The sequence below is a fragment of the Drosophila grimshawi genome, unplaced genomic scaffold, assembly GCF_018153295.1.
Source record: "Drosophila grimshawi isolate 15287-2541.00 unplaced genomic scaffold, ASM1815329v1 contig_1367, whole genome shotgun sequence".
NCBI lineage: Eukaryota > Metazoa > Arthropoda > Insecta > Diptera > Drosophilidae > Drosophila > Drosophila grimshawi.
Window position 1 is genome coordinate 9,092,663 of NW_025062889.1, and position 27,461 is coordinate 9,120,123.

Here is a 27,461-nt window from a genome sequence, read left to right on the forward strand (position 1 = left end):
AGCCGGTGTCGTAGGATAAAATAACTTTAATTGAGAGTACAGATGAACCATAACAATTGTGTAACAAATTGAACAACTATATAACTTCATGGCTATGCACATCAAATGTATCACTAAACTTCGAATCCTTGAATGAAGTGTGTATTTCGATTAAGATTTTTGTTAAATTTTGATAAATAATTTTGATAAATAGGATCTCCGATCAGCCAAAAGTTTGATTAAGAACTGATGAAACTTTAAACATCGGCGCCAAGCGCATGCAAATCGTTCAACACTTCGAGGAGTGTGCCAATGCTCCAGGCCTGAGTGCGGCAGGAATCGTTGCAATAGCTGCCATTGTCGTTGGTCAGCTCGGGCAGCCCACGCCAATGGGATGTCTGCATCTCACGGAGATGGGCACGCAGTATCACCCACGTCTCCTCAATGGTCTCGTCCAGATAGCCGCACTTCTTGGCAAAGATGAGACGGGCGCGCAAATAATAGCCAATGGGCCAGACCCATTCGGGTCCCTGATGATAGTTGGCGCCATGAGCCACGGTGCAATCACCCGAATCATTGGAATTATCATAGTTGGCCCTGTAATTCCAATCATCCGGATCCAATGTCTTCATGCCCAGCGGTCCCAGCAGATACTTCTTAGCCTGCTCCAGTGCAGCCCAGGCGCATTGCGGATTACATAGATCAGGTGCCACTGTCAGCGCAATGGGGAAATTGCAACGCAACTGGAAATCTGTCCAGTCCTGTGTGGCTCCTACACTGTCCTTGTAGATGCTCTTCTTGTTGGCCACTTTGGTGCTATCCGTTTCCTTAACAAAGAAGTGCGCATCAAAGTTACTCTGTATGCGATCGGCCCAACCTTTGTAGGTCCACTTGGTCACCGCACCAGACGGACCCTTGCGCTGCACACCACTGTATGGGATTAGCTTTTGCTCACTGATGCCCTGCAAGAAACGCAATACGGCATATTGTAGACCAATCAGCTCGACGGCGGAACCATCACGTGGCGTGCTGGGACGACCACGATTGCCGGCCTTCTCGGAGGAGCCCATTTTGTCCATCCAGGTGCCGCAGTTGGCGCTGTTGCCGCCAAAGACGAAACCCGTCTCCGGATGCACACCAATATGATTGTTAAAACCCTGATCCGTCATGTGTGCATCGATTTCGTGGCCAGCATTGCGTTCGCGATATTGCAGACCCTGGAAATGGACCTGGAGTGCCTCCTGCATCACATCGTACAGCAGCTGGTCGAATTCGCCCGGTGCATGCGGCTCCGAATCGTCATAGGGGAAGATACGCGACACCTTATCCTTGAGTATATCGCTGCCCTTGGGCGCAGCCTGCACGTATTGGGCGATGCTGTGCAACCACCACCAGACAGCATCGCGGCAGTTGAAGCGCGGCTTGGTGCCATTGTCCAACAGATTTGGGATCAGGCCATGACGCATCGCCGATGCGAAACCAATAATGATATAGCGTGCCTCATTGAATCGGCCAGTGAGCAGCAACAAGCCACGCAATGCGATGAACGTATCTCGTCCCCAGCAGCGCATATATCCTGCAAACAAATACATACAAACAATCAGTATAAATATTTATTAATGATGTCCACTGGTTACCTGTGGAAAAGTGCGGCAAGCCGGCAGATAAGGTGACGCACAGCTTGGGCGGCTTTGGTGGACTGAGCGCCAAACTGAATCCAGGCAGATTGGCCGAGCGGCAGGCGGCGAGGAACTGCAGCGTTGCCAGCGCCAGCGATTGAGTAAAATGATGGCCATCGCGTATGAAACTAAACGATAAACAAATAATTATAATATCTGTATATATATACATATATTTATACTCACCTGGGCATCAATTGGTTGACCTGGTTGACGAGTACATTATGCACACCGCTGACAATGGCATCAAAATAACAGGGTATGAGATAGCGTGGCACATTCTTCAGTGGCTCAAAGGTTGCCTTCATCCACACCGAAAGCGGCTTCAAGTCATCAAAATTGTTGAGACGATCGGCAATGTAATCTGGTTAAAAGAACATCCATAATATATATATCCATTACAGCTTCAAAGTTGTAAGCAAAACTCACCCATCATCCAGTTGCCGTCACGCAAATTGTTGCACAACGGATGACCCAAATCATCGCGTGGCGATATTTCCGTTAGCAACGAGACGAAGCCCTGCAAGCCACAATAGACAAGTGGTCCAAAGTTGGGAATATCATAGGCGGAGCCGCCCAGGCCCATGTCACGCTCCTCCTGATCGCCGCTGAAGAGCGCACGGCTCAACGCGTTCAAATCCAATTTGGTGACAATCGCTTGGAGATCCTCACACTGTGATCCGGACTCTGAGCGCAGAGCATTCGTCACCAGCTGCAGGCGATCGAAACTCTTGCGGGCAATGGGATGCATGGAAACGCGTATGGCGACCACTGTGCCCGGTCGCAGATTGGCAAAGTTGAGCTGCGTATTGTTGCCATCCTGATAAAGATTCGTCTCGAACACCTGCGACTTGCTGAGCGGTATATGCTCCTGCAGATGCAGCTGGAACTGTTTGAAACCATTCAGCACATTTGCATCCTTCTTAAACGGTGCCGGCGAATCGAATGGCTTGTCGCTCTTCATCGTCAAATTGGCCTCCAGAATGATCTCGTCCAGAATGCCCTCGAAACGCAACGGACGCACATTGGTCGCGCCCGCATTGGGATGTGGATAGCTGAAGGCGGTGTGTGCCACCAAAATGACCGTCTGATGAGTGGTGGGTGAATGGCGAGTCACTGCCACCACATTGGGATCCATTTGATCCACATACACCTGGGTGAAACCTTCCTCTGCCAGCTGGCCGTGGAGTATATTCAAGGCGCGCTTCGCGGCCACGATGCCCGTCTTAAAGTCGACAGCCTTTCCCCACTCCTGATACGGACGCTCCTCGTCCACCACATGAATCTGTGAAATAAATATATATATATATATATGTATAATAAACAGGTATTTGGATAGCAGTTGGGACTCACGTGATGCGGCACGAGTTCATCATAGCCGCGATTGCTGCCCGTGGCACAACAGGCCATGGCCACCAGAGCCGATGAGGGCAAGAGATCGTAGACGGTGCGTTTCTCCACTGCCGATGGATTATCGTGGGTTAAATCCATGAAGAGAGCATGCGCCACACTGGAGGCAACATCGCGATTTGGATTCGCATAGAAGCCGCCAACGGGTGCGCCACCATACCGATAAACGAGACGACCCTGCTCATGGGAATCCCAGGCGGAGAGCGCTTCGCGTATCAGTGACGTGATGCCCAGCCGATTGACGAACACATTGTCTGTGGCATCGGAATTGGTGAATAGCTCAGCGACAACATAAAGCTCCGGATTGATTTTGCGTGCCGCATCCAGCAGATATTCGGCCACATGCAGCGGCGTCGAATGGCAGTTGTCCAGGCGAACGCCATCGAAAATGCGAGCCGTTGTCTCCACATACTCGGTCATGTGGCGCCACAAATACGGACTATCCTCCGGTCGCTTGCCAAAGCGCAACTTCACACTGTCGCCCCAAGCGATGAGTTCGCGCTTCAGGTAAACATTTGCGCGCGTCGGTTGCTGTTCGGCAAAGTCCAGCAGGGGATCGCTGGTGCCCATCACCCAGCCATTGTGAGCCATAAGGAATTCGCCCACCTTGCCGTACATGTCCTGCTCGATCTCCTTGAGCGTCTTGCCCTCGGTGCCCGTGTGGGTAAAGTATGTCATGAAGACGGCATACTTTATGGAGATCTCTTTCACATGGGGTCCATCGTGCTGGACACGCTCGTAGCGCACACCAGCCAGACAATTATCGATGGCATAGCTGAGATAGCCCTGAATCTCGGCACGGACACGCTCGTTCAGCCAGTCGAGATGGTGACGCAGTGTCTCCGCACATTTGCGGAAGCGGGCCTCCTCATCGAAACAGTCGCCATGGAAAGCATTAAAGATATCCAATGCCAGCTCAAAATCAATGGTGCTACCCAAGCGTCGATATTCCGGATCCTGTATCAGTTGGATCTCCTGGAAGCGCTCATGCTTCGTCACATTCTTGGGCGGCTCACGGGTCCGCACCTGAGTCATGAACTCGTTCACATAGCCCATCACATCGCACTGATACAGTTCGTGTATATTGACCGCGGATAGGTAAGCATTATGCAAATGGTACTTTAATGCTTCCAAATGGCATTCCTGATCGATGATTACGGGCACGCCCAAATGCTCCAGCTTACCGGCGGCAATATCAGCGCCGCATTGCGCCAGTGCCGCATCCAACAAGAATGCGGGACGCAAATAGGGGCATGTGGCACACGAATAAGTTGCATCCGGATGCTTGAGCAGCCACTCCGACTCGTTGGCAGTGTGATTGAGCACAATGTCGCAAATGGAGGCAACCTGGCAAAACGTACACAAAAACGGATTAGAATTCAAAAATACTTGCGAATAATTAGCCATACTTACGCCCCATTCCTGGCGGCACTTTTTAATCATTTTCTCCACATCGTCGAAGGTTACTTTATCGCCCTTCTTAGCCGCAAAATGTGAATTGACACTGAGCTGATCACGCAGCGAATAACCAGAACGAGAGCCACCCAGCTCCTGGATGGGCGTAAAGTGGATGACATTGTAGCCAGACTCCTTGGCCACGCGCAACTTGGCCTCCCACGTGTTCAGTGGCCCCAGCAGCTTGGTCATCACCGTTTGACAACGCACCGAATTCAAGGGTATTACCTTCTGTGCACCCACGGGACCCACATTCAGCGTCGGCTCCACCTGCACATACAACGCACCATCTGGTGGAGCATCTGCTTTGCGTTCACTGCAAAAGAAATGGGAATTTGGCAAAGTGAAGTGAACTTCTAAAGCGATTCATATTTTTTAGCTCAACTCACCGATCGGCAAATGTGAAGTAGAAACGGAAAGTGCCCGAAATCTTCAGCAGCAACTCGCTGTAGATGTCTGTATCCACGACATGGACTTCTGGATGATTTTCGCTGGTGATCGGCTTGCCATCCTTTGACTGCCAGTCGAGAATGCGATATTCGGTGCGCACAAATTTCTTGCCCTCGGCGGGGTAGTTGGTGAGCAATATGATTTTACGGCCCAGCAACGAGACATCCGGATGGACGCCCAACTTGGAGCCATGTTTCAAGCGGTACAAAACATGCTCAGCATTTACGCCCTCCGCAATGGGTATGCTGTGCGATTCGATGTCCTTGCTCATTGTCAATGCCTGCTGGGAGTAGTAAGCGATACTATTTATATATGTATATACATATTAATATATATATGGTTATATATGCAATGAGTACATAGATTACCACACAGACATGATTGCCAATTCGATTCGATTGGATTCAATTCAATTCGTTCCCAATGTCACCCCAATAAAAAAAATGAGAATACAATTCAAAATACGTTCAGCTTCAGTTACATTCATTAAGATTTGTTAAGCCGCACCCAAGCTATTTCATTAATTAAAATTTATGGTTAGAGTGTCTTTTTGGCAAGTAAACAACTGCGATCAATTATTAACTAGAATCTATTTTTAATTATATCAAAAAACATTTCAGGCATATATGTATATATTTATGTGTACTACAGTCTTTTTTTATAAACTTCAAATTGCGTTAATTAGAACGATTTAAATGTCTCTCCTTGGTTAATTTAACCACTGTAGGGTAGGGATTTTTCATCCCCTTTTATTTCATGATTTTAATGAGGCAGGCGCCAATCTATTTTTAGTGAAGATAGGTTTAGCGATTACAACAGTACAGATTATAAGAAGCACACACATAGACAACCAACCGCAGGCAATGCAGTTACAACACCACAGCAGAAGTAAGTTATAGAATTACAAAAATATAGAAAATAGAAGCGTTAGCTATATATATATATATATATTTAGTAACTATATAGATAGAACACGAGGAGCACACGGCACAGACTGAAGCTTGTCGCCAGGTTTTTATTAAGTCTGTGCAATGCTTTTCCAGCACAAGCAAATAAATATGCAAATACATATGTACATATATATGTACGTCTATGTGGATGTATGTATGAATTTGTGTATGTATGTATGTATGTATGTATGTATGTATGTATGTGCGTATGTATGTGCATATTTACTACATAATTACAATCAGCGATTGTGATCATCATACCTCACTGTGGTGTTTTCGTAAAGATTCGCTGCTGCGATCGCGGTTGCTGGTGCTGCTGCTGTTGGTGATTTTAATGCTGCTGCTTTGGTTGCTGCTGCTTTTACTGCTGCTGCTTTGGTTGCTGCTGCTTTTGCTGCTGCTGCTTTGGTTGCTGCTGCTTTTGCTGCTGCTGCTGTTGCTGCTGCTGATCTGGCTGCCTGCATTCCCCATGACTGCTGTGGCACTAAGCTCATTCGCGCTAATCTTGACTGGCGCCGACTCAGTTGGCACAGCTGTTGCTGCTGCTTCTTCTTCGTCAGCATTCGCTTGCTTATCAACAGAAGCTTGCACTTTTTGCATTTGCATCTGCGTCTGCATCTGCGTCCCGCCATTTAGCGCACTGATGAGCCAGCGAAAGAGCTGATAGCCCATCAAGATGTTAAGCAGCGCATTGAAATTGCGCCTAGTGCTTATAACCAGCCACTTGATACCCTCCGAAAGCATTATTATTATTACTATTATTGTTATTATTACTATTATGTGTAATAATTATTAACGTGCTTTCGTTTTCTCTGTTTTCGTGTGAGTTTTGGTGCCGGCTGCTGTGCTAAAGCTACTGAAATCTGCGCTTAAACAAAAGCCACTTGCAAGCGTTAATTAAGCATTTTAAAAATAATCAAAATAACGATGTATGTATGTAATATGTGTGTGTATTCATACATACATACGTACATCAAGTCATGCATAAGCTTTGAAACGGAATGAATTTAAGATTGCCTTGACAACTTTATTAAAGCTTTTCTCAAAGCTTACATGCTAGCGGTAAAGTTCGTTGAGCCGTATCGATTTGAAAACTCATTACTGATATCAGTAAAACCACAAACAAAACATTAAACAATAAGTGTGCTATGACATTTTGAGAATTCTGTGAAATGAATTCCTATTTACTAAGCTAACTTAACACTTTTTCAATATACACATTTTCCCAAATCCTTAAAACCAGGTTAGCTGATAACCGGGCGGAAAAGCTTTCATCTTTTTGTACCGGTTCAAATTTACATACATACACATAATATATACAGATATGTACATGTCTGTATAACAAAATTGCATTATTTTGCAGTAGATTTGCATTTGTTTAGTCGTTTGTATAAAGTTTTAAGTCAACAACACTTTTGGCAAATAGTTTAAAAATAAAATGAAATTAAATTGCGTCCATTGACCCACATTCATCTGCATAGTATTATCTTTACGTACGAACAATAGCCCTGATCGAAAATTATAGCTTGCATAAATGAAAGAGGCCCAATACTGATCACGCATGTATTAATCACAAAAAATATGTATATATATTCGATGTAAACACTTAGATAATATGTTGTTTGTGGCACTGAACTAATGTTAAGCCTTAAATGTATTCCCATTTGATTTCATTTTAATTATTTGGCAATATTTTCAACAATACTTTAATAAATAATGCACTAACTATTTTATTAGAATTTTTTTCACCAATAACTATGATCTGCAACTCAATAAAACGTTACCAGCGAATAAATTCCTCAATTCGTTTTTTTATTGAGCTCAAGGTGACCTTTCAAGTTTTCGTGCGCGCACCAGCTGCTTCGGCTCGAGAATGTCGCACCCTCCACGGGTGCTGGTAAACAAAAATCAGCTGTGCGCCCGCATAAGTGATTTCTGCTGCCGTTGTATTGCCGTTCATTGATGCACACGTGCAACTCGTCTGGGTGCCTGTCTCGGTTTGTTTGTCTGCTAGACTGTCGGAAGCGTACAGATGACAAACGCAGAGGGCATGAATGAATTTAATGTTTACGCCAGCAATTATTATTACTTTATATATCCAATCAGCACAGTGTTTGTTGGAAATGTACAATTGACAATTTTGCGCGTATTTTCATAGGCAGGGCATTAGAATATAACTATTCTTAATTATATTGCTGCACTGCGGTAATACCAAATTGATGAAAGCATTTTTGGAATCAAACAAAGCAAAACTGGACCCAGAGAGACTAACATATACCTATCGATAACGATAGGTTACAAGCTATCGAATCTAGCTTTGCGTAACGTAAGCATACGCTAACGATCTTACGCTCGCGTTACAGCATTTGAAAATAATTCCGTTAAAACCAGTTGGAAGTTAAATTAAAAAAAAACTCTTTATATTGTTTGTAAAGCTTTTTATTACTTTTAATTGTCTTAATCGTCATATGCATACTTTAATGTATACCAGTGCGCATATTAAATATATTACATAGTAGTAGTGTACACACTAGAACAATATCTATATCAACGTATTACAACGGTTAACAGGGACACACACATACAAGTTTCTTGAAACTAATCAGCCTAATTGTGACTTAAGTTAACTGGCACTTAAGTAAAAAGCACATATTGAATCTTAGATTTGTTATTCTAGTTGTAGCTGCAAATTGCCGCAGCTGCATTTCTTATCATTTGCGCACCGTAAACACCAACGGTGCCGACTCATCCTCCTGCTGCTCGAGCAGCGTTGTTCTAATCGCATGAATTGTCTGATGATGCTGCGCCTCAACATCATCGTATTCAATGGACGAGGAGCGCAGCAGTTGAAATTGTGGCGTTGAATCATTTTTCGTAATGATCAGCGATGCGGGCCGTGGACCTGATAGACGGAATAGATCTGTGCTGTTAATGGTGAAATAAATTTGAAATATTGATTTGAACTAACCTGATGGTGGCTTGGTTGTTAGGCGACCCTTGCTAGTGCTAGCTTGGGCAGCAGTTAATTCCATTTGACGCTCCGATACATAATCCACATTTGATGCTAGCTTAGCACTATTGTTATTGTTATTATTGTTGTTTATCAGATTAGCCAGGTTGCTGCCGCTGGGCGTTGGTTTGATTGATACTCGCTTCTCGGATTTAACGCTGCCTTGTTGTTTCAATATCGAGTCGCGACGTTGTTGTATCGGTGAACCCGAGCTGTGCAACGTTGGGGTAAATAGGGGTCCAGCACTGGACAAATCGAGGTCTACAAATTACATTGACAAACGGGCGAAAAACAACATTAGATATTTACATAGTACAACAAATAAAAAGGGGAAAACACAAAAAAAAACATACATAATTAGCAGCCAGTTGCTTTTGGTTTTTTACAGACAGATTTGACATATTTGTTTTAACAATATTTTGACGACTTGATGGCAGTGAGGACCCCCTTTTATACTATTCATTAAATACAACTTACTTATATGTGCCAACACCTTTGTTAATTATTTTATTATTTATAAACTAATCAATATAAAGTGCAAATTTGTATCATGCAACAACAAAACAAAAAGTAAAATCAAACCACTTTTTACCCATCCAAAAAAGCAGGAAGGCGGTAATAAAATGTATTCTAATCAATATGTTATATATTACAAACTACAATTAAAATGCAATTATAAAAAGGTTGTTCGCATGATTATTTATTTGATATTTTCTTATAAAAGTTATTAGCTCGGTCCTGGGAGCAGCCATATGTTAAATTGTTAGTCGTTCTTGGAATTATGATTTAGATGGCAACTTAAAACTAATTTTTAATAATCGTGCAGTCAGTTTAATTTAATACAAAATAGATATCCTTAAGAGTTACGTTTTGGATATCTATCTATCTTTTTGCTAATCATGTACATATAACAACTAAAGCAATAAACAAAAATGCAACGTTTAAATCAAATTTGTAAAGCGTCTAAGCTTTTGAAACCAGCACCAGCAGCATTAAAGTATTTGCTCTAAATGACACATTTCCACATTAGGTTAGTAAATGGTTTTAAAACTTAAAATATGTACTTAGTACTATTGCAGACCTGATGTTATAACATTAATCAATACTTTTATTATTTATACTATTTTATATTAATACTTTTTAAATGTATAATATACACACTGATCATGCAGATAGTATATTATTTCTATAATTATATTTTCCGGCTTTACAGGTGTTCGTTGGTTAAGTGAAGGAAGCTCATTTTCTTAATACAGATATGTTTGGTAAGTGTATAAATATAGTATTCATCTAGTAGAGATGATCGGTTTATAATTTGGTATCGTCATAGATTATATCACTGTTGGGCACCACCACCACCGTTGGCAACGTCATAAATGCCGCCATGGGCTCGATCAGGAGCTCATCACCAATGGATGTTGGACGCTTTAAACTATGTTGACTATAATAACTACTACCAGCACCACCATCACACGCATTTATCAATTCTGTGGCACTGCCGCCATTACCCAGACGCATTTGCAGCCCACCTGAGGTGCCACCAGAGGCGCCGCCAGAACCAACGCCAGCGCCAAGACTTTGCAACGAATGCGAGCTGGCGCTGCGATTGTATTCAGTATTCAAATATTTAGCACTGCCGCTGGCCATATTGTTGTTGCTGCCACTACTGTTGTTGTTATTGTTGTTGTTATTGTTGTTGTTGGTGTTACGCAGTAAATTTGTAATTTTAAGCTCATCCGATGGCGAACCGAACTCGGATGACTCACGAATGGGTGCTAATTGCAGCTGTGCGGCAGCAGCTAACATCTCACCTGTGGGCATACCAGATGGACTGGGTCTCTCACTGCTCGCCACATCCTCGAAAGCCTCCTCGTTCAGCGTTTGCAATGCGCCACAAATCATTTGCTCCTCCAGCGTAACCTGCCCAACAGACAAACTCATTACAAATGATATTCAAACTTCATCAAAAGTTAATGATAAACTGGCAATATGAATATACCTGCAGATATTCATAATCATGGATTTTCGACTGTTTCGTTTTGGTAAGCATGATTCAGAGACAAAATTAAACACATTTATGTAGCACGTAATTCATGTCTATTATTAATTATTAACTAACCTGTTTTTCCATATGACTGACAGAGTTTCGACGCGATAGCGAAGGCTGAGCATCTGTTACGTCCCTGATTACCGGCACATTTGGCACCGTCTCTGTAATTGCGGGTTGCGGGCGTATTTTCCGGGGCATTCTCTCAACATCGCGCAACGTTGTGATTAGCAAACGAAACAGCTCCCAATGGCCAAAGCTCAGTCCCAGCACCTGCAAGCCGGTATTGGTTAATAAACTTGAAGTTTCATTTGTAAATTTGTGTTTTCAATTTACCGCCTTCAAATCCGTCAGCTCACAATGCTTGAGGACGCGACCGTTGATTGCATTTTCGCGCAGGATTGGCGCCAGTTTCTGTAGCGTTGGCTTCAGATCCTCAATGCGCTCCAGCAGAGTGATGACGCCCTCAACGGTGAGGTCCGTCAGCCTCGTTTGCAGTACATCATCCTGTTATATATAAATAAAACAATTATGATACAAAATGATACTCCAAATTGAATGACTTACGCCAAAGGAATCGCTGGGCGATGAAATCAGCGGTGTCTGTGGCTCAATGGTCAGATTACGCGATCGCAGCTCATTGGCAACAAACTCGTTCTGCAGTATTTGATAAGGCGGATAGCCTTGGGGCGAGGGCACATAAGTTGTGGGCGCTGGATGCGAACGGATGTTATGGGATATGCTGGGACGCGTCTGCAGGACAAGCGAACCTTCGTCCTCGATGATTTGCTGATCCTCTGTAAAAGAAATAACCATTTCAAATAGACTGCTTAATGAATTATCGGTGTGCTTACCTTTGAGCACCTTGCGCAGATATGGATCGAGATTGATTGTAAATGGCAAGAATATGCGCAAGTCCGCAACGAGTAAATCGGATTTATGCAGCTGCAGAAACGCATCCAGTTTGCGCTCATCTCGGTCCAATTCCAGCAGTGGAGCTGCCTCACGCAAACATGTCAGTTTTGGACGCACTCTGAAAGAAGTAAAAATGAATGATAATAAAAATGTGAACCTTATTTGATTCAAGTAGTTCGCTTACTTTTCATAGACGCTCTGCAGCGAGATGTTCTCATCGGCATTGGTGTCCATAAATTGATCGTGATGCAGGACAATCATGCTGGCGCGCAGTGGCCACTGTTCGGTGAGATTAATCCACGAGCTGAGTCGATACCAGCTAAAATCAATCTGGAATGCTTTCAGCAGCCGCACCGTAATATAGATGACATTCATCAGTCGGCGCATGCTACGCGGATTCACATCGCTGAAATAGTCATCGGTGAGCACAATGCGAGACAAGTCGACGACGCCTTGCGGATTCTGACCGAGTCGATGCAAATTGGAGCCAATTGAGCTGGCCACGGATTCGGATAGACGCAATTTCTTGCCAGCACCACCGGCGCCACCGGCGCCACCACCAGGACCACCGCGTTGTTGATTGTGTGGGGTGCGCAGCTTCTCCTGGCTGGACATGATCTCCGAGGCGTTGGACAATCTACGCGCCGACACCGAATGGCCCAGTGTTGGCAAATCATCGCCCTGATAGTCTGCACCGCCGCGCTTAAACAACAGCGCCGTCATCTGGGCACGCTGCACTTTACGCAATCCGGAATTCTGCAGATAAACCGGCAGATGGACCAAATTGCGCAGGAAATCGTGACCACCAATGCCGCCCTCGGTGAACAGACGTCGACTATTCGCCTCGGCTGCCTTTGCAATCACATGCGGATCCACCGAGATGAGCAGCACAAACGGTCGATTCGGAGCCGAGAGAAGCGTCTGGACAGCATTCAACAGTGTCAAGATGCGCTCCGTATCACAAGAGTCCAGCGCATCGATAACGCCCACCAGGCGACTCTGCTGATTCGTAAAGGCATCCAAACACTTGACCATGTCCGTCAACACGGCCACCTCGGCGCCGAGCATGGTCAACGGTGCATTCTCATTGGAGCGCACGGCTCGCTTCAGTTGCCGCTTGTGCGAGATGAACAGCGATCCACAGATTTTGGCCAGCACATGCAGATGCGTGCAGATCAGCGTCACCAGCACCGCAGCAATCACATAGATGGCAACCAGAATCTTCTCCCGCTCAGCTGCTGTTGCATACGTGAAGTAGGCAATTGTGAGAGATATGCCAGCCACCAGGGTGATCAGACCCAGTTCGAAGAGCAGCACAATGGGCAAACAGCACATACGACGCCAACGCCAGCCCACATCCATTTTCAGGCACTTGGGTCGAAAGGCACGATACAAGCGTGTGGACAGCCAGCCATAATGGGACTCTGCAATATGCAAATGAATGGATTAGAATCTTTAAAATCTTCTTCTCAACATGAACAATAGAAATCATCTATATTCTATGACAAATACCAATTCATCATCATAATCCTCACCTATTGCCTCCAGCAGGGCGGCCAGCATGTGAGCAACGGCGCCATCTCCAGTGGGTGAGGCGCTGCTTGCTTCCGCAAAGTGAAAACGCACGGGTTTGGGCTGCGTGTCCGCCTGTGGTCCAGGCGGATGACAGAAGGCCACCTGCATTATCAGACGCAGCCGTGTGATGCGCTTCTGCAGTCCATGCAGCACCGAATAGGCCCAAAACATGTCCATTTGATAGTTGAAATATTTGGTCGCCGCCAGCAGTATATAAGCCAGAACCAAAAAGAGTACAGCAGCTAATAAGCCCCATAACACTGACCAGCTGCTCAAGCCCACAATCGTTCCGATTAGCAGCGATATATGCAGGCAGACAATGAAGAGGAGGCCGCTGGTCTTCGCTGGCGGCTCCGCCCACTGTTTGGCAAAGTTGTTCATCTCCTCGCGCAGTTTGTTGAGCAGAAAACTTTTGCCACTGCCCCACTTGGCGTAGAGACCAACCGTAATCGGTGTGGTCAACGTGGGCTCGCTGAGCACATCGGCTAACGCGGAGGAGTACAGCTCATAGCCGAGCATGCCCTCAGAGTCCTCGTTGGTATTCAGGCGTCGTGCGCCAAACACCTGACCGAGTATCGTCTTCTGGTGCAGGGAGTCAATGTTGTAGGGTGTTTCGCCTGCCTTGTTCGCGCGATATAGCAGCTGGCTGTGTTTCGGATTACGGAGGAGTGCCTCCACAATCGCCTTGGAGCGGGCACGCATCGCAATGTGGAGGCAGGTGTCGCCACGCTTATCGCTCGCCGTCACCTTGGCCTTGCGATCGAGCAGCATGTGCACAATGTCCAGATTGCGATTGCGTACGGCACGTAGCAGTGGCGTGTCGCCGTCTTTGGTGGATGACTCCAGGTCGGGATTCGTTGAGAGCAGCACTTTCACAACCGCTGTGTGACCCTTTTCCACCGCCGTATAAATAGCCGTCTTGCGATCCTTGCCCTGTATATCGACATCAGCGTGCTTCTTGAGCAGCGCCTCGACCACAGTCCGGTGTCCACCCTTGATGGCATGTATCAGTGGCGTATCGCCACCACGATCCTGTATATTGATGTAAGCGCCGGCGGCAATCAGCGATGCAGCAATATCCTGGAATCCTTCACGACTGGCTATGCTCAGCGCAGTCATGCCATCCTTGTCCAGGGCATTTACATTTGGCTTCTTCTCCAATATGGAACTGACACAATCTGTATGCCCGCCAGCGGCAGCGACCAACAGCGGTGTCCACGAGTACATGCCAGCGGTGTCCACATTGGCGCCAGCCTTGAGCAGCGTGTCCACAATCTCAACGTTGCCCCGACGGCAGGCCCACACCAACGCCGTAGTGCCATATTTATCGCCCACATTCACCTTGGCGCCACTTTGCACCAGCAGCTCAACGACGTCCTTGTAGCCGCGACCCGCTGCCCAGAGCAATGCGCCGAGATGATAATTGCCATGCGCATTGCCATCCGCTCCCTTGTCCAGCAGCAAACGCACCAGATCCGTGTGTCCCCGATACGAAGCCCACATCAGAGCTGTCCAGCCGCCCTGCAGGAAAACAAATACTGAATTTCACAATTTTCTAAGAAAAGGCGAGGCATTCTTACCATATCGCGATGCTCGACGTCGGCGCCATGGTCCAAGAGCAGTTGCACCACATCCAAGTGTCCGTTGCGTGTGGCACACAGCAATGCCGTCCAATTGTCTAAATCCTCCGCTTGCACATCGGCACCACGAGCCAAAAACTCACGCACAAATGGAGTCAGGCCGCGACCGGCAACCACCATAAGTACCGTTGTGGAGTTCTGATAAAAAAATCAAAGGTTAAAGGTTAAAGTAATATAAAATAAATAAAAATGTGATATTTCAGAATGTTTAAGGACATTTTTTTTAAAGATAAACAAAATAACATCATTTAATGAAGATATAAAAAAATAAAACTGGAATGTTTTTTTTTAATGATTTAATTTTTATTTTATTTGTTATTTATTTATTGTTTATTACTTATTTACTATTTATTTATTATTATTATTTATTTATAGAAGCGCTACAAGTATGCAACTTAAAAGTTATTGCGCAAATCACAAGAAATTTGAATTAAAACAGATAATAAAATTAAATAGATTTAAATATAATCAAATTAAAATTAAATGTTTGCGCACTTAGGTAGTTAATTAAATAAATTGATATACCTTGTCATTGTTATGTTTTCATTTAACAATTTAGTAGCAATTTTTAGCATAAGTACGAGTGATCTAGCCGAGACTCAAACCTGAATGTACCTATGCATGTCTTGGATATGAAATTCCAACACATTAAAAATGCATGCTAACTAGGTACATATGTACCAACGGTCTGCATGGCTGCATTCTAAGTTGAGCGCCTCCATTGAATTGAATAATATATATATTGAATAATAAGTTAATACATTGAATATCATTGGATGTGATCAGAGGGAAAGAAAGAATTCAACGACAAAACAATCAATTTACTCAAAGTACAATGAATGCGGAATTAAATGGCACAGGTGCGGTCTAGTTTCCTGGCAAGATGACAATAAATAATATATTTAGACAATATGCCTAAGCACACACGCATAAACAACAATAAAACAAAAATTAAAGACATTCATAAAATAGTATACAATAACCACCCCTCACTATCACGATGGGAAACGTGATTTTCACAGGCATTTTCAATGTTTTTAGAGGTTATTAAAACCTTGAGCTGCCGAAATCTGATCAAAGAGCGCTTTTGTAATGTGACAACAAATCCATATGCATATGTTAATAAAATCATTTCTCTGATATTGACTGACTGACAATATTACACTCAATTTTCTCATATTGATACTAACAATTAGCTGTCGATGCGCGACAACACAACATATTTCAGTACATATTCTTTAACATCAGTTAAAAACGCTCTTCAGATCTATGTGGATCAAGGTGAATCTTATTTCAACTTTTATGAGATAGCTGTCAATCACTTACCTCATCGCGATCATCGATGGTTAGATGACGACTATCGAGTATAGCGCGCAGACCGGATATATCATTATTATCAATGTACTGAAGCAGTGCGCGATGTCCGAGCGAACCCATGGAATCTCCGTATCGATTGATATTCTAAATGTAGACAGAAAGTAAATTTAAATAATTGTCTCTTGTATGTTTGCAAATAATTAATAAATAGCATGCAGTCCATTTTCCGAGATTAGTTTTTGTTCAACTTAATTGGGTTGTGTGGGGCAGAGTGGGAGTGGGGTTTGAGTCTTTTCATTAGGTTACATCAATGCAAACTTATGTTAATAAATTTTAATCAGCATACCAAAAAGAACTTTCATGTCTGATAAAAAGAACACAACTGAACTACACCTAAGAACTTTTAATTGTGATACGCACATTCAGCAAAGGTAAGCAATAAATAGAATTTTTGAGGGCAATAAAATAAAGAGACAAAGATTGTTATTTATATAATTTTTTACAAAGCGATTATAAATATATATTGATTTGGCATTGCCAGAGAAACAATGTCATATTGATAAGAAATGTCTCGAAGCGAGTATCATTGATAAGCTTGCATTTCATTGGGATAACTTGGCCTGTCAACACTCAACAGCTTAGACAGCGAACTGTCCGAATTTTAATACCAGTTTCTCGAAAAATAAAACATTTGATAGTGGCGCCTAATAAATCTTAAAAAAATAAAAACGTATCCACACCGCACCACACACTTTTAAATTCGTTCTCTTTTGATTTAAATACGTTTTTGTGTGATTATGCATATTTTATGATAGCGCTAGAAAGATTAGAGAATTTGACATGGTTAAATAAGCATCAAACCACTCACGTTTTGCAGTAGCTTTAAAGACAAATACGTTTTCACTTTTTGTATTAAAATGCTCTAAATCAAACAAACTAACTGTCTCAGTTGACAGTTCTAAAATAAAACCGGTGATTTCATGGGGTTCTCAAGAGCAAAGCACAGAAAATGCCGCAGAAGAGGTCGCATCTTGAGTGCATCAATTCGATTTCGTAGTTTTGTCTGAGGCCGGAAAATAATTATTAACAACGGTTTGTAAACAGTCGTTAACAGCGTTAAGTTTTCCACTAAGTAAGGGTATTAGTAAAACTGTTAGTAAGTACTTCTGTTTTATCTATCTATCTATCTATCTATCTATAATGATAGTAAACACTTAAGATTAATTGGCGGCGAATACTAAACACTTTTCTTATTATGATAGTTCTACTTTGTAGATATCAATAAAAGCCAATGCCTATCTGAATGACCTTTAGAGATGATTACATAAATTATTGTGGAATTTGCATTTTTATATTTTTCATTTTTGATGTACTTATGGATAATGAGTTTAAAACTGCGTTTTTCATGCTATTTATAAAGTTCAGAATATTTATAAACAATTTACACAAGTGGCTTAAATCTATAAAAAGCATAATTTTAATGCTGCACAATCTAATATTTAAATACTTTTGGTAGCACAGAACGTTGATTTTTCTTAGCAAAGAAATGCCACACATAAAAATATTAATAGATTTTTTTTGACCACTTTGAAGTTTAGTGCGGATTCCATATCCAGATGGGTGTATAGACATATTTAACAAATAACTTAAGACTTAATGTAAATGATTACTAACACTTTTCGCTTTTTTCTTTGTCGGTGAGCGCAGATTATTTAAACTTAAACGCGATGCGCTTAGAATCAACTCGTCCAAACTTTTGGATAGTTTCATTTTGTTAACTCGTTTTCTTGGCACTGCAACGCGATCTGCTTTATGCAGCTGATGATGATAAATATTTGCCAACGAAATGTTTTATTTATTTAAGACAAGATAAAACACATGATTTACAAAAAGTGCAATGATTGCTGTGGCACCAATAAAAACTAGATACACGTAATTAAAACTGTCGCTAAAGAACGCGTGCCTTTCAATTAACACAAGTTGCATGTTAAATGCTTTACAGCATTTTTTTGTTTTTTGTTTTGTTTTTAATTCGTATTTATTTTTTTTCTTCGTTTTTTTTTAATGCTGTTTATTAATTTGTATCTGAAAGAATGCTTCTGCGCGCCACAAGCGATGGCCTTTGAATGCGCGACGAACGAAGCTCAGAGCGCTGAGCAGCTGAGCAGCTGCCATGTGCAAGCTGCTGCTGCTACTGCTGCTGCTGCTGCTGCTATTGGTTTGGTCGGTTTTTGGACGACTGCTGGACTGGTCGACTGCTGCTGCTGGGCTATGGTCTCGGGCCTGGTATCGGGTATCGCATGACGCTGTTGCTTATCAACAGACCAAACTGCCGCAACCCGCCTTCCCGCTCACTCACTCACTCTCTCTCTCACTCTATCACGTCACAAACGGTGCGAATTCAAGCGCGTTCGTAAAAAAAAACAAAAACAACAACAACCAAAATGTAAACTTAAAACTCGAAACGCGGCACTGATTACAACTCCAACTAAGAGGCTCACACAGCGAGAGCGAGAGCGAGAGCGACGGGGGAAACAAATTTAACTACAGAGAGTTAAGTAGATACATGGATATATGATTGTTGGATACGTTTTGCGCGGCACTCTATGAAATGCTGTAATTTGATTTTAGTGTGTGTCTGTTCCGCAGCCACACACCACAACAAACTTGTTTGCCAATTTGGCTACATTTAGGCTGCATCAAAAACGTAGTTTTCCTTAGCGTTTAAATAGCCGTCATCAAATGTATTTTTCCTTAGCCGCCGCACACGCTCTTAACTTGAACACGCACCGCCACCGACTGACTGTCTGACTTTGGAAAAAAAACAAAATAAACAACATACACTGAGACTAAGACCAAGTGACCAATGACCAATGACCAATGCAGTTTAGCTGGAATTCTACTCTTTAAGCCACAAATGCTGCCGTTTTTTTGCACACAACTGCGCACATAAAAAGTTTCACTGGCATTGAAAATGGCCAACTGCAGTTAACCGCAAGTTGGCAAACACCCAACCTTAGTTGCATTTGTTAATTGATTAATCAATTTTCGTTCAGTTTTCCGCTGTTGACCATTAGTTAATTGAAAGTTACGCTGTCTGTAATTTAGAAGATAAACGCATACCATAAATTCAAATAATTGCCAAACTAAACAAGTCTTCTTACTTATATTCTGTGTATTTGTGTATTTTTTATCTTATTTCTCGCAGTGAAATTGGGGATTTTTTTAGCCGTTGTGGTTAAAAAAATCACATCTTATTTGGGTCAACTGCATTAAAGCGTCCCTTGATTAAAGTTGGCAGCGTGCAAGAGTCAACTTTCTGGTATGCAAATGTGAAAGCAATATTAATTAATTCTTGATCAGCCAATTGGGTTAAATTTGTATCACTAAGCCTCAATTTCACACTAACTCTAATAAAAAAAAAGCAATGTAATTATATAAAAGTATCATTTATATTTTCCTTATTTACTTTTAGGTAATACATTAATGTCCCTCTACAAATTTCTGATGGACAGTTAGCGATATTATTCAGACATTTCATAAACGATTACCAAATTTAAAGTTGATTTGATGGTAAGTTTTATCTATCGCATGACGCAGTAAAGTATTTGAGTAGTTTACCTTTTTGGCAGCACGCAATTAAAACATTAAGTTCCAATGACCATAAAGACACAAGGGATAAAATAGGATCATTTAGAAACTATTTGTTAATTCATAGAACACTAAAAAGTAATTGTTATTCATAGGCAACAAGCTTAAAGTTGCAATGCAGAGTAACCCACAAGAACCACAGGCATGGAAAGAACATTTAGCTTGTCGCATATGAGAGCTGCAGAGAAGATAAAAATAACAACAATCAACAAGCGAGCAAACAACAAAAAGTAGCTTCGCATGTTTTATTTTTAGATGGAAGTACACCAGCAGAGAACCAGGCCAGGACAGGTTACAAGCGCACTGGACAGGCAAGCAAGGACAAGGGTTAGAAGCAAAGCAACCAAACAGCCAAACAACCGAACTGAATATCTGTTAGACAGGTAGTTGTAGTAGTTATGGTAATGGTAGTGGTAGTGGTAGTGGTAGTGGTAGTATATAAAAATAGATTGGATTGAGTGTGGAGTAGTACATGGATGTGGGAGAAGCGACGCAGCGCCAGATTGAAGTGACTGAAACGTCGTGTCGTGTTGGGTGTTGTGCTCGAATCGTGTTGAAGATCACTGCCGCTGGCGCTGATGCTGACGCTGCCACTGCCACTGCCGCTGCCTGCATCCCCATTTAACTGCTGCGGGCCAAAGCGTTCTGGGGTTAGCGAACGTGCTCGCGCTGGCGAAGGCGATAAAGTGCCTGCCACACTGCAACTGCCACTGTTGTCCGTCGTCGACGTCGTCGTCGTTGTCGCTGTTGTTGCATCGGAGTTCTCAAAGTTGATGACCAGGCGCGGCAACGAGGCATGCGGCGCAATCTCATTGAATCTTCTGCTGCTGCCGCTGTCGCTGCGCCTGCACTTCTCATCGACGCATTCGAGCAGCGGCCGATGCAGCGACTGCACATCCGTATCATGTAAGACACGCACCAAGGCGCCAATCGTGCGCTGCTTGCTTGCCACATTGGTCTGTGTTGAGCTGGCTTTAGCTGCTGCTGCTGCTGCTGTTGCTGCAGCATTTGCATTTGCCATCGTCTTCTGTGGGTCAGATGCTGACGTTGATGTCTTTGTTGTTGCTATCGCTGTTGTTGGCTTTTTGATTTTAAGCTTGAATAACGCTTTATCATCCGACTGCATGTTGCGTGTGCTCCTCTTCACTCTTGCTGACACAAAGAGTATGGCGTGCGAACACTTTAGGTTTATCTCGCAAGTCTTGCGCTGTGTTTATGACTCGAACAACAATATTGAGCGCCCCTCCCCCCTCTGGCTGTGTGAACAGAGAGAGAGAGACAAAGAATGAGGGGAAGAGAGCGAAACAGAGAGCTGCAGCTGCCCTCTTGGTCGAAACTGATTAGTTATTATGTATTTCAGTTTCATTTTGTGAATTTCTTTTTGTATACCCTGCATTAAGTCGCATTTATTTTGCAGTCGTTTCTCGTTAGCATTAGTTACTTTGACAGGTTTAATTGACTGAAATTATGGGGACATATCAAACAAATTGTTGAATGGACAGTTACTCAGTGAGAGTAATATTCATACACAGTACTCATGAATCAAGAAGGAAAAAACTTGTTAACCGCTTATGCTGCATATACACAACTTTGTATACATGAATCAAACAAAAACAATTACTGAGAGCTGATTGGTTGGAGAATAAGAAAATTAATTAAACAATATGTGTGTGGATAGGGAGAAAGATTGCCTTATCTGGGAAGGGGGAAACCAAACAACTGACTCTGATTTTGAGAGAGTCTATTCTTCATAAGAAAAGTAATGGGAATAAAAAGGAAATAATAATAATAATAATATTAAAATTAAAAATTGAGCTTCCTAACTTGGGATGGGATTACCAAATAGTTCATTCACTCATTTATTATCTTATAAATAATTATTGCTTTGTACATGTATACTTATCTACATTGTACAGAATAACAAAAATCACACAACTATTATATATAATACTTTAAGTAGTTTTTTTGTTATGATTATAGCACACACACCTCGGATTCGCCCGGATGCGTTTTTAAACGGGCTTTAAACATTTTGGTCAAACTTTCGCCGCTAAGTTCCGTTTTGAAGGAATTTTACTGAAAACTATATTGAAGCTTTTATCTGGTATCGACCGCTTGCCAGAGACGTTCTATGGAAACTGTCGGATTTAGCCCGCAAGCAAGTGCCATATATGTATAATTGCACAATAGCTAAGCAAAGTTTGCTTTTGACTTTTAATTAATAGAATAAATATGTGTCTCACAGCTTCACCGATAAGCCCACGCAGATAGGCAGCGGATATTAAACAAAATGTATACTTCGTATTTGCCAATATGCAAACTTTGCCTTTAACCAACAGATTTACGCTACTATTATCATTTTGTATTTATTTCTTTCGATTTTTTTAATATTATTTTCACACTTATGCGAATATAAAAGCTCTGAAATATCCACGACGACGCGTTCCAGGCTACGAATCAAATAAAACTGAACAAAAGACTGTGACTTTGAGTGAAACGGCCCGTGGAGGGCATTTGCTCAGAATGCCGACTTTAATTATGACAGGCCTACTTTACTCTACTTTATTACGACTGACAGTGAGTGTCAATAGTAATTTACGGCCTGCTAGGCAGATGCGTCCAAGTTACGTATAGAAATATGTACGCTGATACACTATTTATGTATCTATAATTTAGATAATAAAGTAGTAGACATATATTTATTATAAATGCCAAAACTATGACTAAAACAGTATTGCTTTTGAAAATCGATTCACTTTTGACGAAGTTATGGCTGTGGAAATGCATACTTTTGGGCTGTTGAAAAACAAACTATACTTTCAGGGTTGTCGATCAACAGATTCATTTACTAAATTTACTCACATTTCGCGGCAAGATCAACTGTCATAATAAACCTGGTTACATAAGCACATTTGCATTGACAGTAAACAGATATGAATAATAATTAATATATAAGCAGAAGCTCATATTTATAATGTGTGTATATCTAAAATTACAGTTCGTAGAATTCTAATCAGTATCCAACTATATACAGACGTGTACACACATGTCTGTATAAACATTTGTTTATTTTGACTGCTGGCTGTCTGGCTTCCCACGCGAAAGAAACAACTTTGTTGTTATCAGAAAACCCAAAGAGTTCATATTAAAACATATGTTTGAGCTAATCTTTGACAGAAACCCACCTGAATGGAGTTACCGCTACGACCAAAGGAGCTGCGAAAAAAACCAAATGGAAATATGCTTCCATAGCCAGCAGAATCGTGGCGCTCATGGCCGGAACTCGTTGTCGGTGGAGTTGTGGAGTGCGCCGAGAGTGGGGGATTTAGCGGTGACATCTCGGAGTAGGCGCGACCCAATTGATTTAACTTGGGCGTGCGACTCATTTTGCAACGTTTGCTTTGGATTTGCAGTGAAAATATTTATACACAACACAACAGTACACAGACAAATGGAAGCATTAAGTTTGTAGTACATATACAGATATATAGTTTCCGTTTAGCACAGATTATTCAGTTGAGAGCAATTATTTGCGAGCAAATATTGATTTGCTGCTGATAACCCATTTTAAGCTAATTACGTTTTTGCGTTACGTTTGCCACTGCACCGATTCAACGGAATTAAATATTAATTATTATTGTTTTGGTCTTTTTGTTTTTTTTTTTTGGTTTTTAATTCCGCTTGTAAAACGCTGTGAATTTGTCGAGCACACGCCACGCGCACGGAAGAAAAACTAACCGCAGCCAACCAGCCGTGCCGACTTTCTGGACAGACAGCGCAACAGCAACAAATGCAGCTCAAAATAAAAACATATGCCTAGGCACTCTGCTCACTTATTTATACCCTCTTACTAACGACACATGTGATTTAGATTTTTGCTCATGTGTTTAATATTTTATAATTATTCGCAAGATAAGCTCGTCTATAGGATGTATGCATAATTAAGACAGAGATTAACGCCTTTAATGTCATACTCTCTTTGCATATACTCAACAAAGTTTAGACTTATTCACAGGGTATCCGCTACTCGTCAATATTCTTCACACAGCGTTTCTCTGATAAAATACAACAATTTAGCGCAACATTAACGGCGCTTATATACAAAAACACATATGCAGAAAGCACAAAAAAAAGCACGAGCACACACACAAATACACACACATATATATATATATATATATATACAGCAACTAAATGACTAGCCCCAAAAATGAGCAATGACAATAGTTACTAAAATACGTACATTTGTATTTGGTTATCGTAACAAACAAGTGTTGCTGTTGTCATTTTTGTACGGCATCAATTCACTCACAGCACCTTTCTCCCTCTCTCTCTTTCTCTCCGTCTTTCTCCCTCTCTTCATCTCTCTTGTGTATTTGCACTACACTCTCTGGTTTACTGATGTTCCAGACTGAGAACGATCTCGTTGACTGATAAGAAAGCCGGGCAACTGTCTGCCATCGTAAAACACACAAATAAGGAAAAACAAAGTACAAAAAGTACATTGATATGTACATAACTAGGTATGTATGTTTATTATTTAAACGCATTGTTTGTTTTACCGTAACCTTAACGACAGCAACGCAACTACAACTGAGCCTTCAGAAGGGAAAGAGGGCGTGTCCATTATCTAAACACAATACACTTTTCCAGTGAATGTACAGCTACTGGATAAGGCTAGGTAATAAGAAGCCAACAAATATTGTTAATTAAATCTTTCAAGAAGCTATCAGAAATCTAATAATCTAATATGCTCCATTAATGAAGAAAAAGTGTATTCAGGAAACAACAATTTCAAGCAAAACGGAGCAGATTATGTAGGTCAAGCAGAAAGGATAATTTGCTGTTGCTTGGCTGCGACTTCAAGAATGCCAACTATATAAAATGTTGCATACTTTACGGCGGGTGCAGAAAATACAAGAAATTTGAGTTTGGTATGCGGAGCCCTGACACAATAATAAATTCTATGGCATTCTTTGGTTTATATCGAAAACTAGCAACAAAAAATTCGCTTTTTCGATTCGAGTCTAATAAAATTATATGCAACAATATATTTCCGAACCGAATTTTGTCTGGCTTTGTGTGGCATGAGAGCGATGTCAACAGTTCCCAGAATAGCTGAGACAGAAACAATGCACGAGAAAACAATCATTTCGCTTTGATGTTCTGTCATTAAGGCATATTTGTTGAGTGCCTGTGTGTGAGTGCATTCCAAGAAGTGTCAAGTAACAAATGCAACTACAATTGTTGACTCATTCCTAGTAATTCAATAGATGGATGCATGGAATAAAACTCACTTGCGTCATGAATGTTCCCTCCGTGCTGTGTGCCTCATGGTTTTCCACAAACTGTGATATGGAATAAATTGGAACATTTGCAAACATTTTTGATAAATTACTTGAAAGACTCTCAACTGACACTTGGGCGGACATCAATAATATCTGTGACACTTTCAGAATTTCGTAGCTAACTGCCAAATTTTTTTGGCCAATTGCTGCCAAGAGTTAATATAATTTATTAGTCTGGACACTTGTGAACACACAAATTAACATCAATTTGTGGCACATTAGTTGTATTATTACAACTGATCGACGCACAAATACCCTTTATATATTTATTATTATTACCCTTTGCTGAACATATGTTAATAATAATAAGAAAGAATTTTCTTATCATATTTAAAAGTACATCGGGGAAACCACAATTTAATGCAGACGTGGAAACATTTCCCAAGACTCCTTTTAACAATTATATACAATAAATAAAGAGCAGATACCCTGTCTAGACTATTCGTGCAGTCGAATGGTTTGTATGTACTTAGAATTAATCTGATAAATGACAATATAAATTAGCACTCAAAAGTAAATAACAACGTTGTATAATGAAGATCAATTTCAGACTAAGGGAAATGTTTGATGACACTTTAAGTAAAAGCGCAAAACTAATTTTAAATTACAACTTCATCACGCGTATTATAGAAACTATAATATATTGATATCGACAAAATATTGAGAGGTGGCATTAATCACAAAAACACTGCAATCTTTTGGCAAATGCACTGACAACAAGACGCAAGACGCCGTCAGATTGCCATAACAAAATTTATATGCTGAACATATCTAGACAACAAACTCGCTTATCACCCAATTTCGTTGATAAGCTCGGTGAATGTGTGCCAACCATAACCAGTTGGTAAATAGACAGAATGCCACAGACAGAAACAGTGGAGATTAAGTGCGCTTACTTTCGAGTATGCTCGCATTATGACAAATTCATTTCCATTATGACTGATCACAAAGACAACTGACCCCATCATGGTAGTTATAAGAAGGAAGTGGTTTGATTTTTCAATTCCGCCTATTAAATACTCATTAACTCAGTTTTCAGTGACAAATGGATTGATTACTAAATACAATTTAATGAATTGTTTACTAAATACTTTTCAAATGAAACTACTTTAACAATACTTAGAAGAATTTTAAATATGTTATACATATAAAAAAATGCAATACCAAGAAACAACTAAGATACTTTACGAGAGCATTACAAGAGATTTACAGATCTCAAAGAACGATTCTAAATTTGTAATTATGCTTTATTTGTTGATATTGATAAATAATGTATGAGATAATAAATAAATATATACGTATAAATAAGTAAATATTTATTAATTGCACTGACTGTGCAAAAATTGCTCCAATATTTTAATATTCATTATATTTTGCAGTACATAAAAACTACAGACAAGCAAATTGATTGTTCACACACATTATTATTGTACAAAATTAGCGCCTCAACCAAAAATCATGACGACGCATAATTATATATAAGTTAGCGGACAATTGACGACAATTGCGTGGGGAATGTATCTAAGGATTCGTGATTTTACTAAGCATTAAGTCAAATACCAAATATTAAATTATATAATTTGCGATAGTTTTGTTGATTAACTGCAAAAATAAAAATGGTGAATTAAATAAAATACATACTAATTATATAATTAGTATGATTGTAAGGTTTTATATATAAATATATATCCAAAGTGAATGACACTCACCAATTGGACTAATCAAGGCTTGTTGTTGTTGTAGAAACGATTTACCGATATTCAAAAAGTTGGCGCGAAAAACAAAACACTCTCACCAGGATCAAACACATTGACAACAACAAACGACAGCTGAGCGAGCACAGCTGAGCGCTTGCCTGAATCTGTATCTATGTATACACTGTATATGTGTATATGTATGTGTGCACACGCACGTGTGTTCTTGTTGTTGTATGCGAGTTTTGTATGTGGCGACAATGAAACGTCGATAAAAAGCGATTATTTGTTTCGCTCACGTTTTCTTTTCCACTATTCTCTTAAACCTAAGCACTTTCGGT

The 27,461-nt window shown here is 41.3% G+C and overlaps 2 protein-coding genes across 8 annotated transcripts; both read right to left on the minus strand.

The window, feature by feature from the left end:
• Positions 1-8: 8 nt before the first annotated feature.
• On the minus strand, positions 9-7,903 carry LOC6560790 (glycogen debranching enzyme). 4 transcript variants are annotated; one of them, XM_032735058.1, is made up of 9 exons: positions 7,708-7,903; positions 6,185-6,786; positions 4,913-5,253; positions 4,482-4,839; positions 3,012-4,415; positions 2,088-2,943; positions 1,845-2,022; positions 1,617-1,786; positions 9-1,555 (listed from the first exon to the last, which is right to left on the minus strand). In XM_032735058.1, exons 2-9 carry the CDS (start codon positions 6,665-6,667, stop codon positions 237-239), a joined length of 5,109 nt encoding a protein of 1,702 aa, XP_032590949.1. In that variant the 5' UTR covers positions 6,668-6,786; positions 7,708-7,903; the 3' UTR covers positions 9-236. The 4 variants fall into 4 exon arrangements, with proteins under 4 accessions (XP_032590949.1, XP_032590952.1, XP_001986232.1 ...); XM_032735061.2 differs by lacking the exon at positions 6,185-6,786 and having other exon boundaries at positions 4,913-5,256; positions 7,708-7,854; XM_001986196.2 differs by lacking the exon at positions 6,185-6,786 and having other exon boundaries at positions 7,708-7,853.
• A 455-nt stretch (positions 7,904-8,358) lies between these two features.
• LOC6560791 (kinase D-interacting substrate of 220 kDa) lies at positions 8,359-27,451 on the minus strand. 4 transcript variants are annotated; one of them, XM_032735067.1, is made up of 12 exons: positions 27,136-27,451; positions 16,437-16,571; positions 15,051-15,248; positions 13,431-14,991; positions 12,080-13,319; positions 11,835-12,013; positions 11,548-11,777; positions 11,317-11,487; positions 11,053-11,253; positions 10,745-10,853; positions 8,892-9,194; positions 8,359-8,825 (listed from the first exon to the last, which is right to left on the minus strand). In XM_032735067.1, the coding sequence occupies exons 2-12, from the start codon at positions 16,545-16,547 to the stop codon at positions 8,635-8,637; spliced, it is 4,494 nt and encodes a 1,497-aa protein (XP_032590958.1). In that variant the 5' UTR covers positions 16,548-16,571; positions 27,136-27,451; the 3' UTR covers positions 8,359-8,634. The 4 variants fall into 4 exon arrangements, with proteins under 4 accessions (XP_032590958.1, XP_032590955.1, XP_032590957.1 ...); XM_032735064.1 differs by lacking the exon at positions 27,136-27,451 and adding an exon at positions 23,264-23,795; XM_032735066.1 differs by lacking the exon at positions 27,136-27,451 and adding an exon at positions 22,068-22,171.
• Positions 27,452-27,461: the final 10 nt, after the last annotated feature.

What these genes read in the sequence shown, in the direction of transcription:
- LOC6560790 (XM_032735058.1), bottom strand. Translation starts at nt 6,667, where the DNA reads ATGCTTTCGGAGGGTATCAAGTGGCTGGTTATAAGCACTAGGCGCAAT. An exon ending in TACGAAAACACCACAGTGAG is followed by an intron (nt 5,254 to 6,184) that starts GTATGATGATCA and finishes TACTCCCAGCAG; the next exon opens with GCATTGACAATGAGCAAGGA. An exon ending in AGTGCCGCCAGGAATGGGGC is followed by an intron (nt 4,416 to 4,481) that starts GTAAGTATGGCT and finishes ACGTTTTGCCAG; the next exon opens with GTTGCCTCCATTTGCGACAT.
- LOC6560791 (XM_032735064.1), bottom strand. Translation starts at nt 23,464, where the DNA reads ATGAGTCGCACGCCCAAGTTAAATCAATTGGGTCGCGCCTACTCCGAG. An exon ending in GTAGCGGTAACTCCATTCAG is followed by an intron (nt 16,572 to 23,263) that starts GTGGGTTTCTGT and finishes GTCTACATTTAG; the next exon opens with AATATCAATCGATACGGAGA. An exon ending in CTGCAGAGCGTCTATGAAAA is followed by an intron (nt 12,014 to 12,079) that starts GTAAGCGAACTA and finishes TACTTCTTTCAG; the next exon opens with AGTGCGTCCAAAACTGACAT.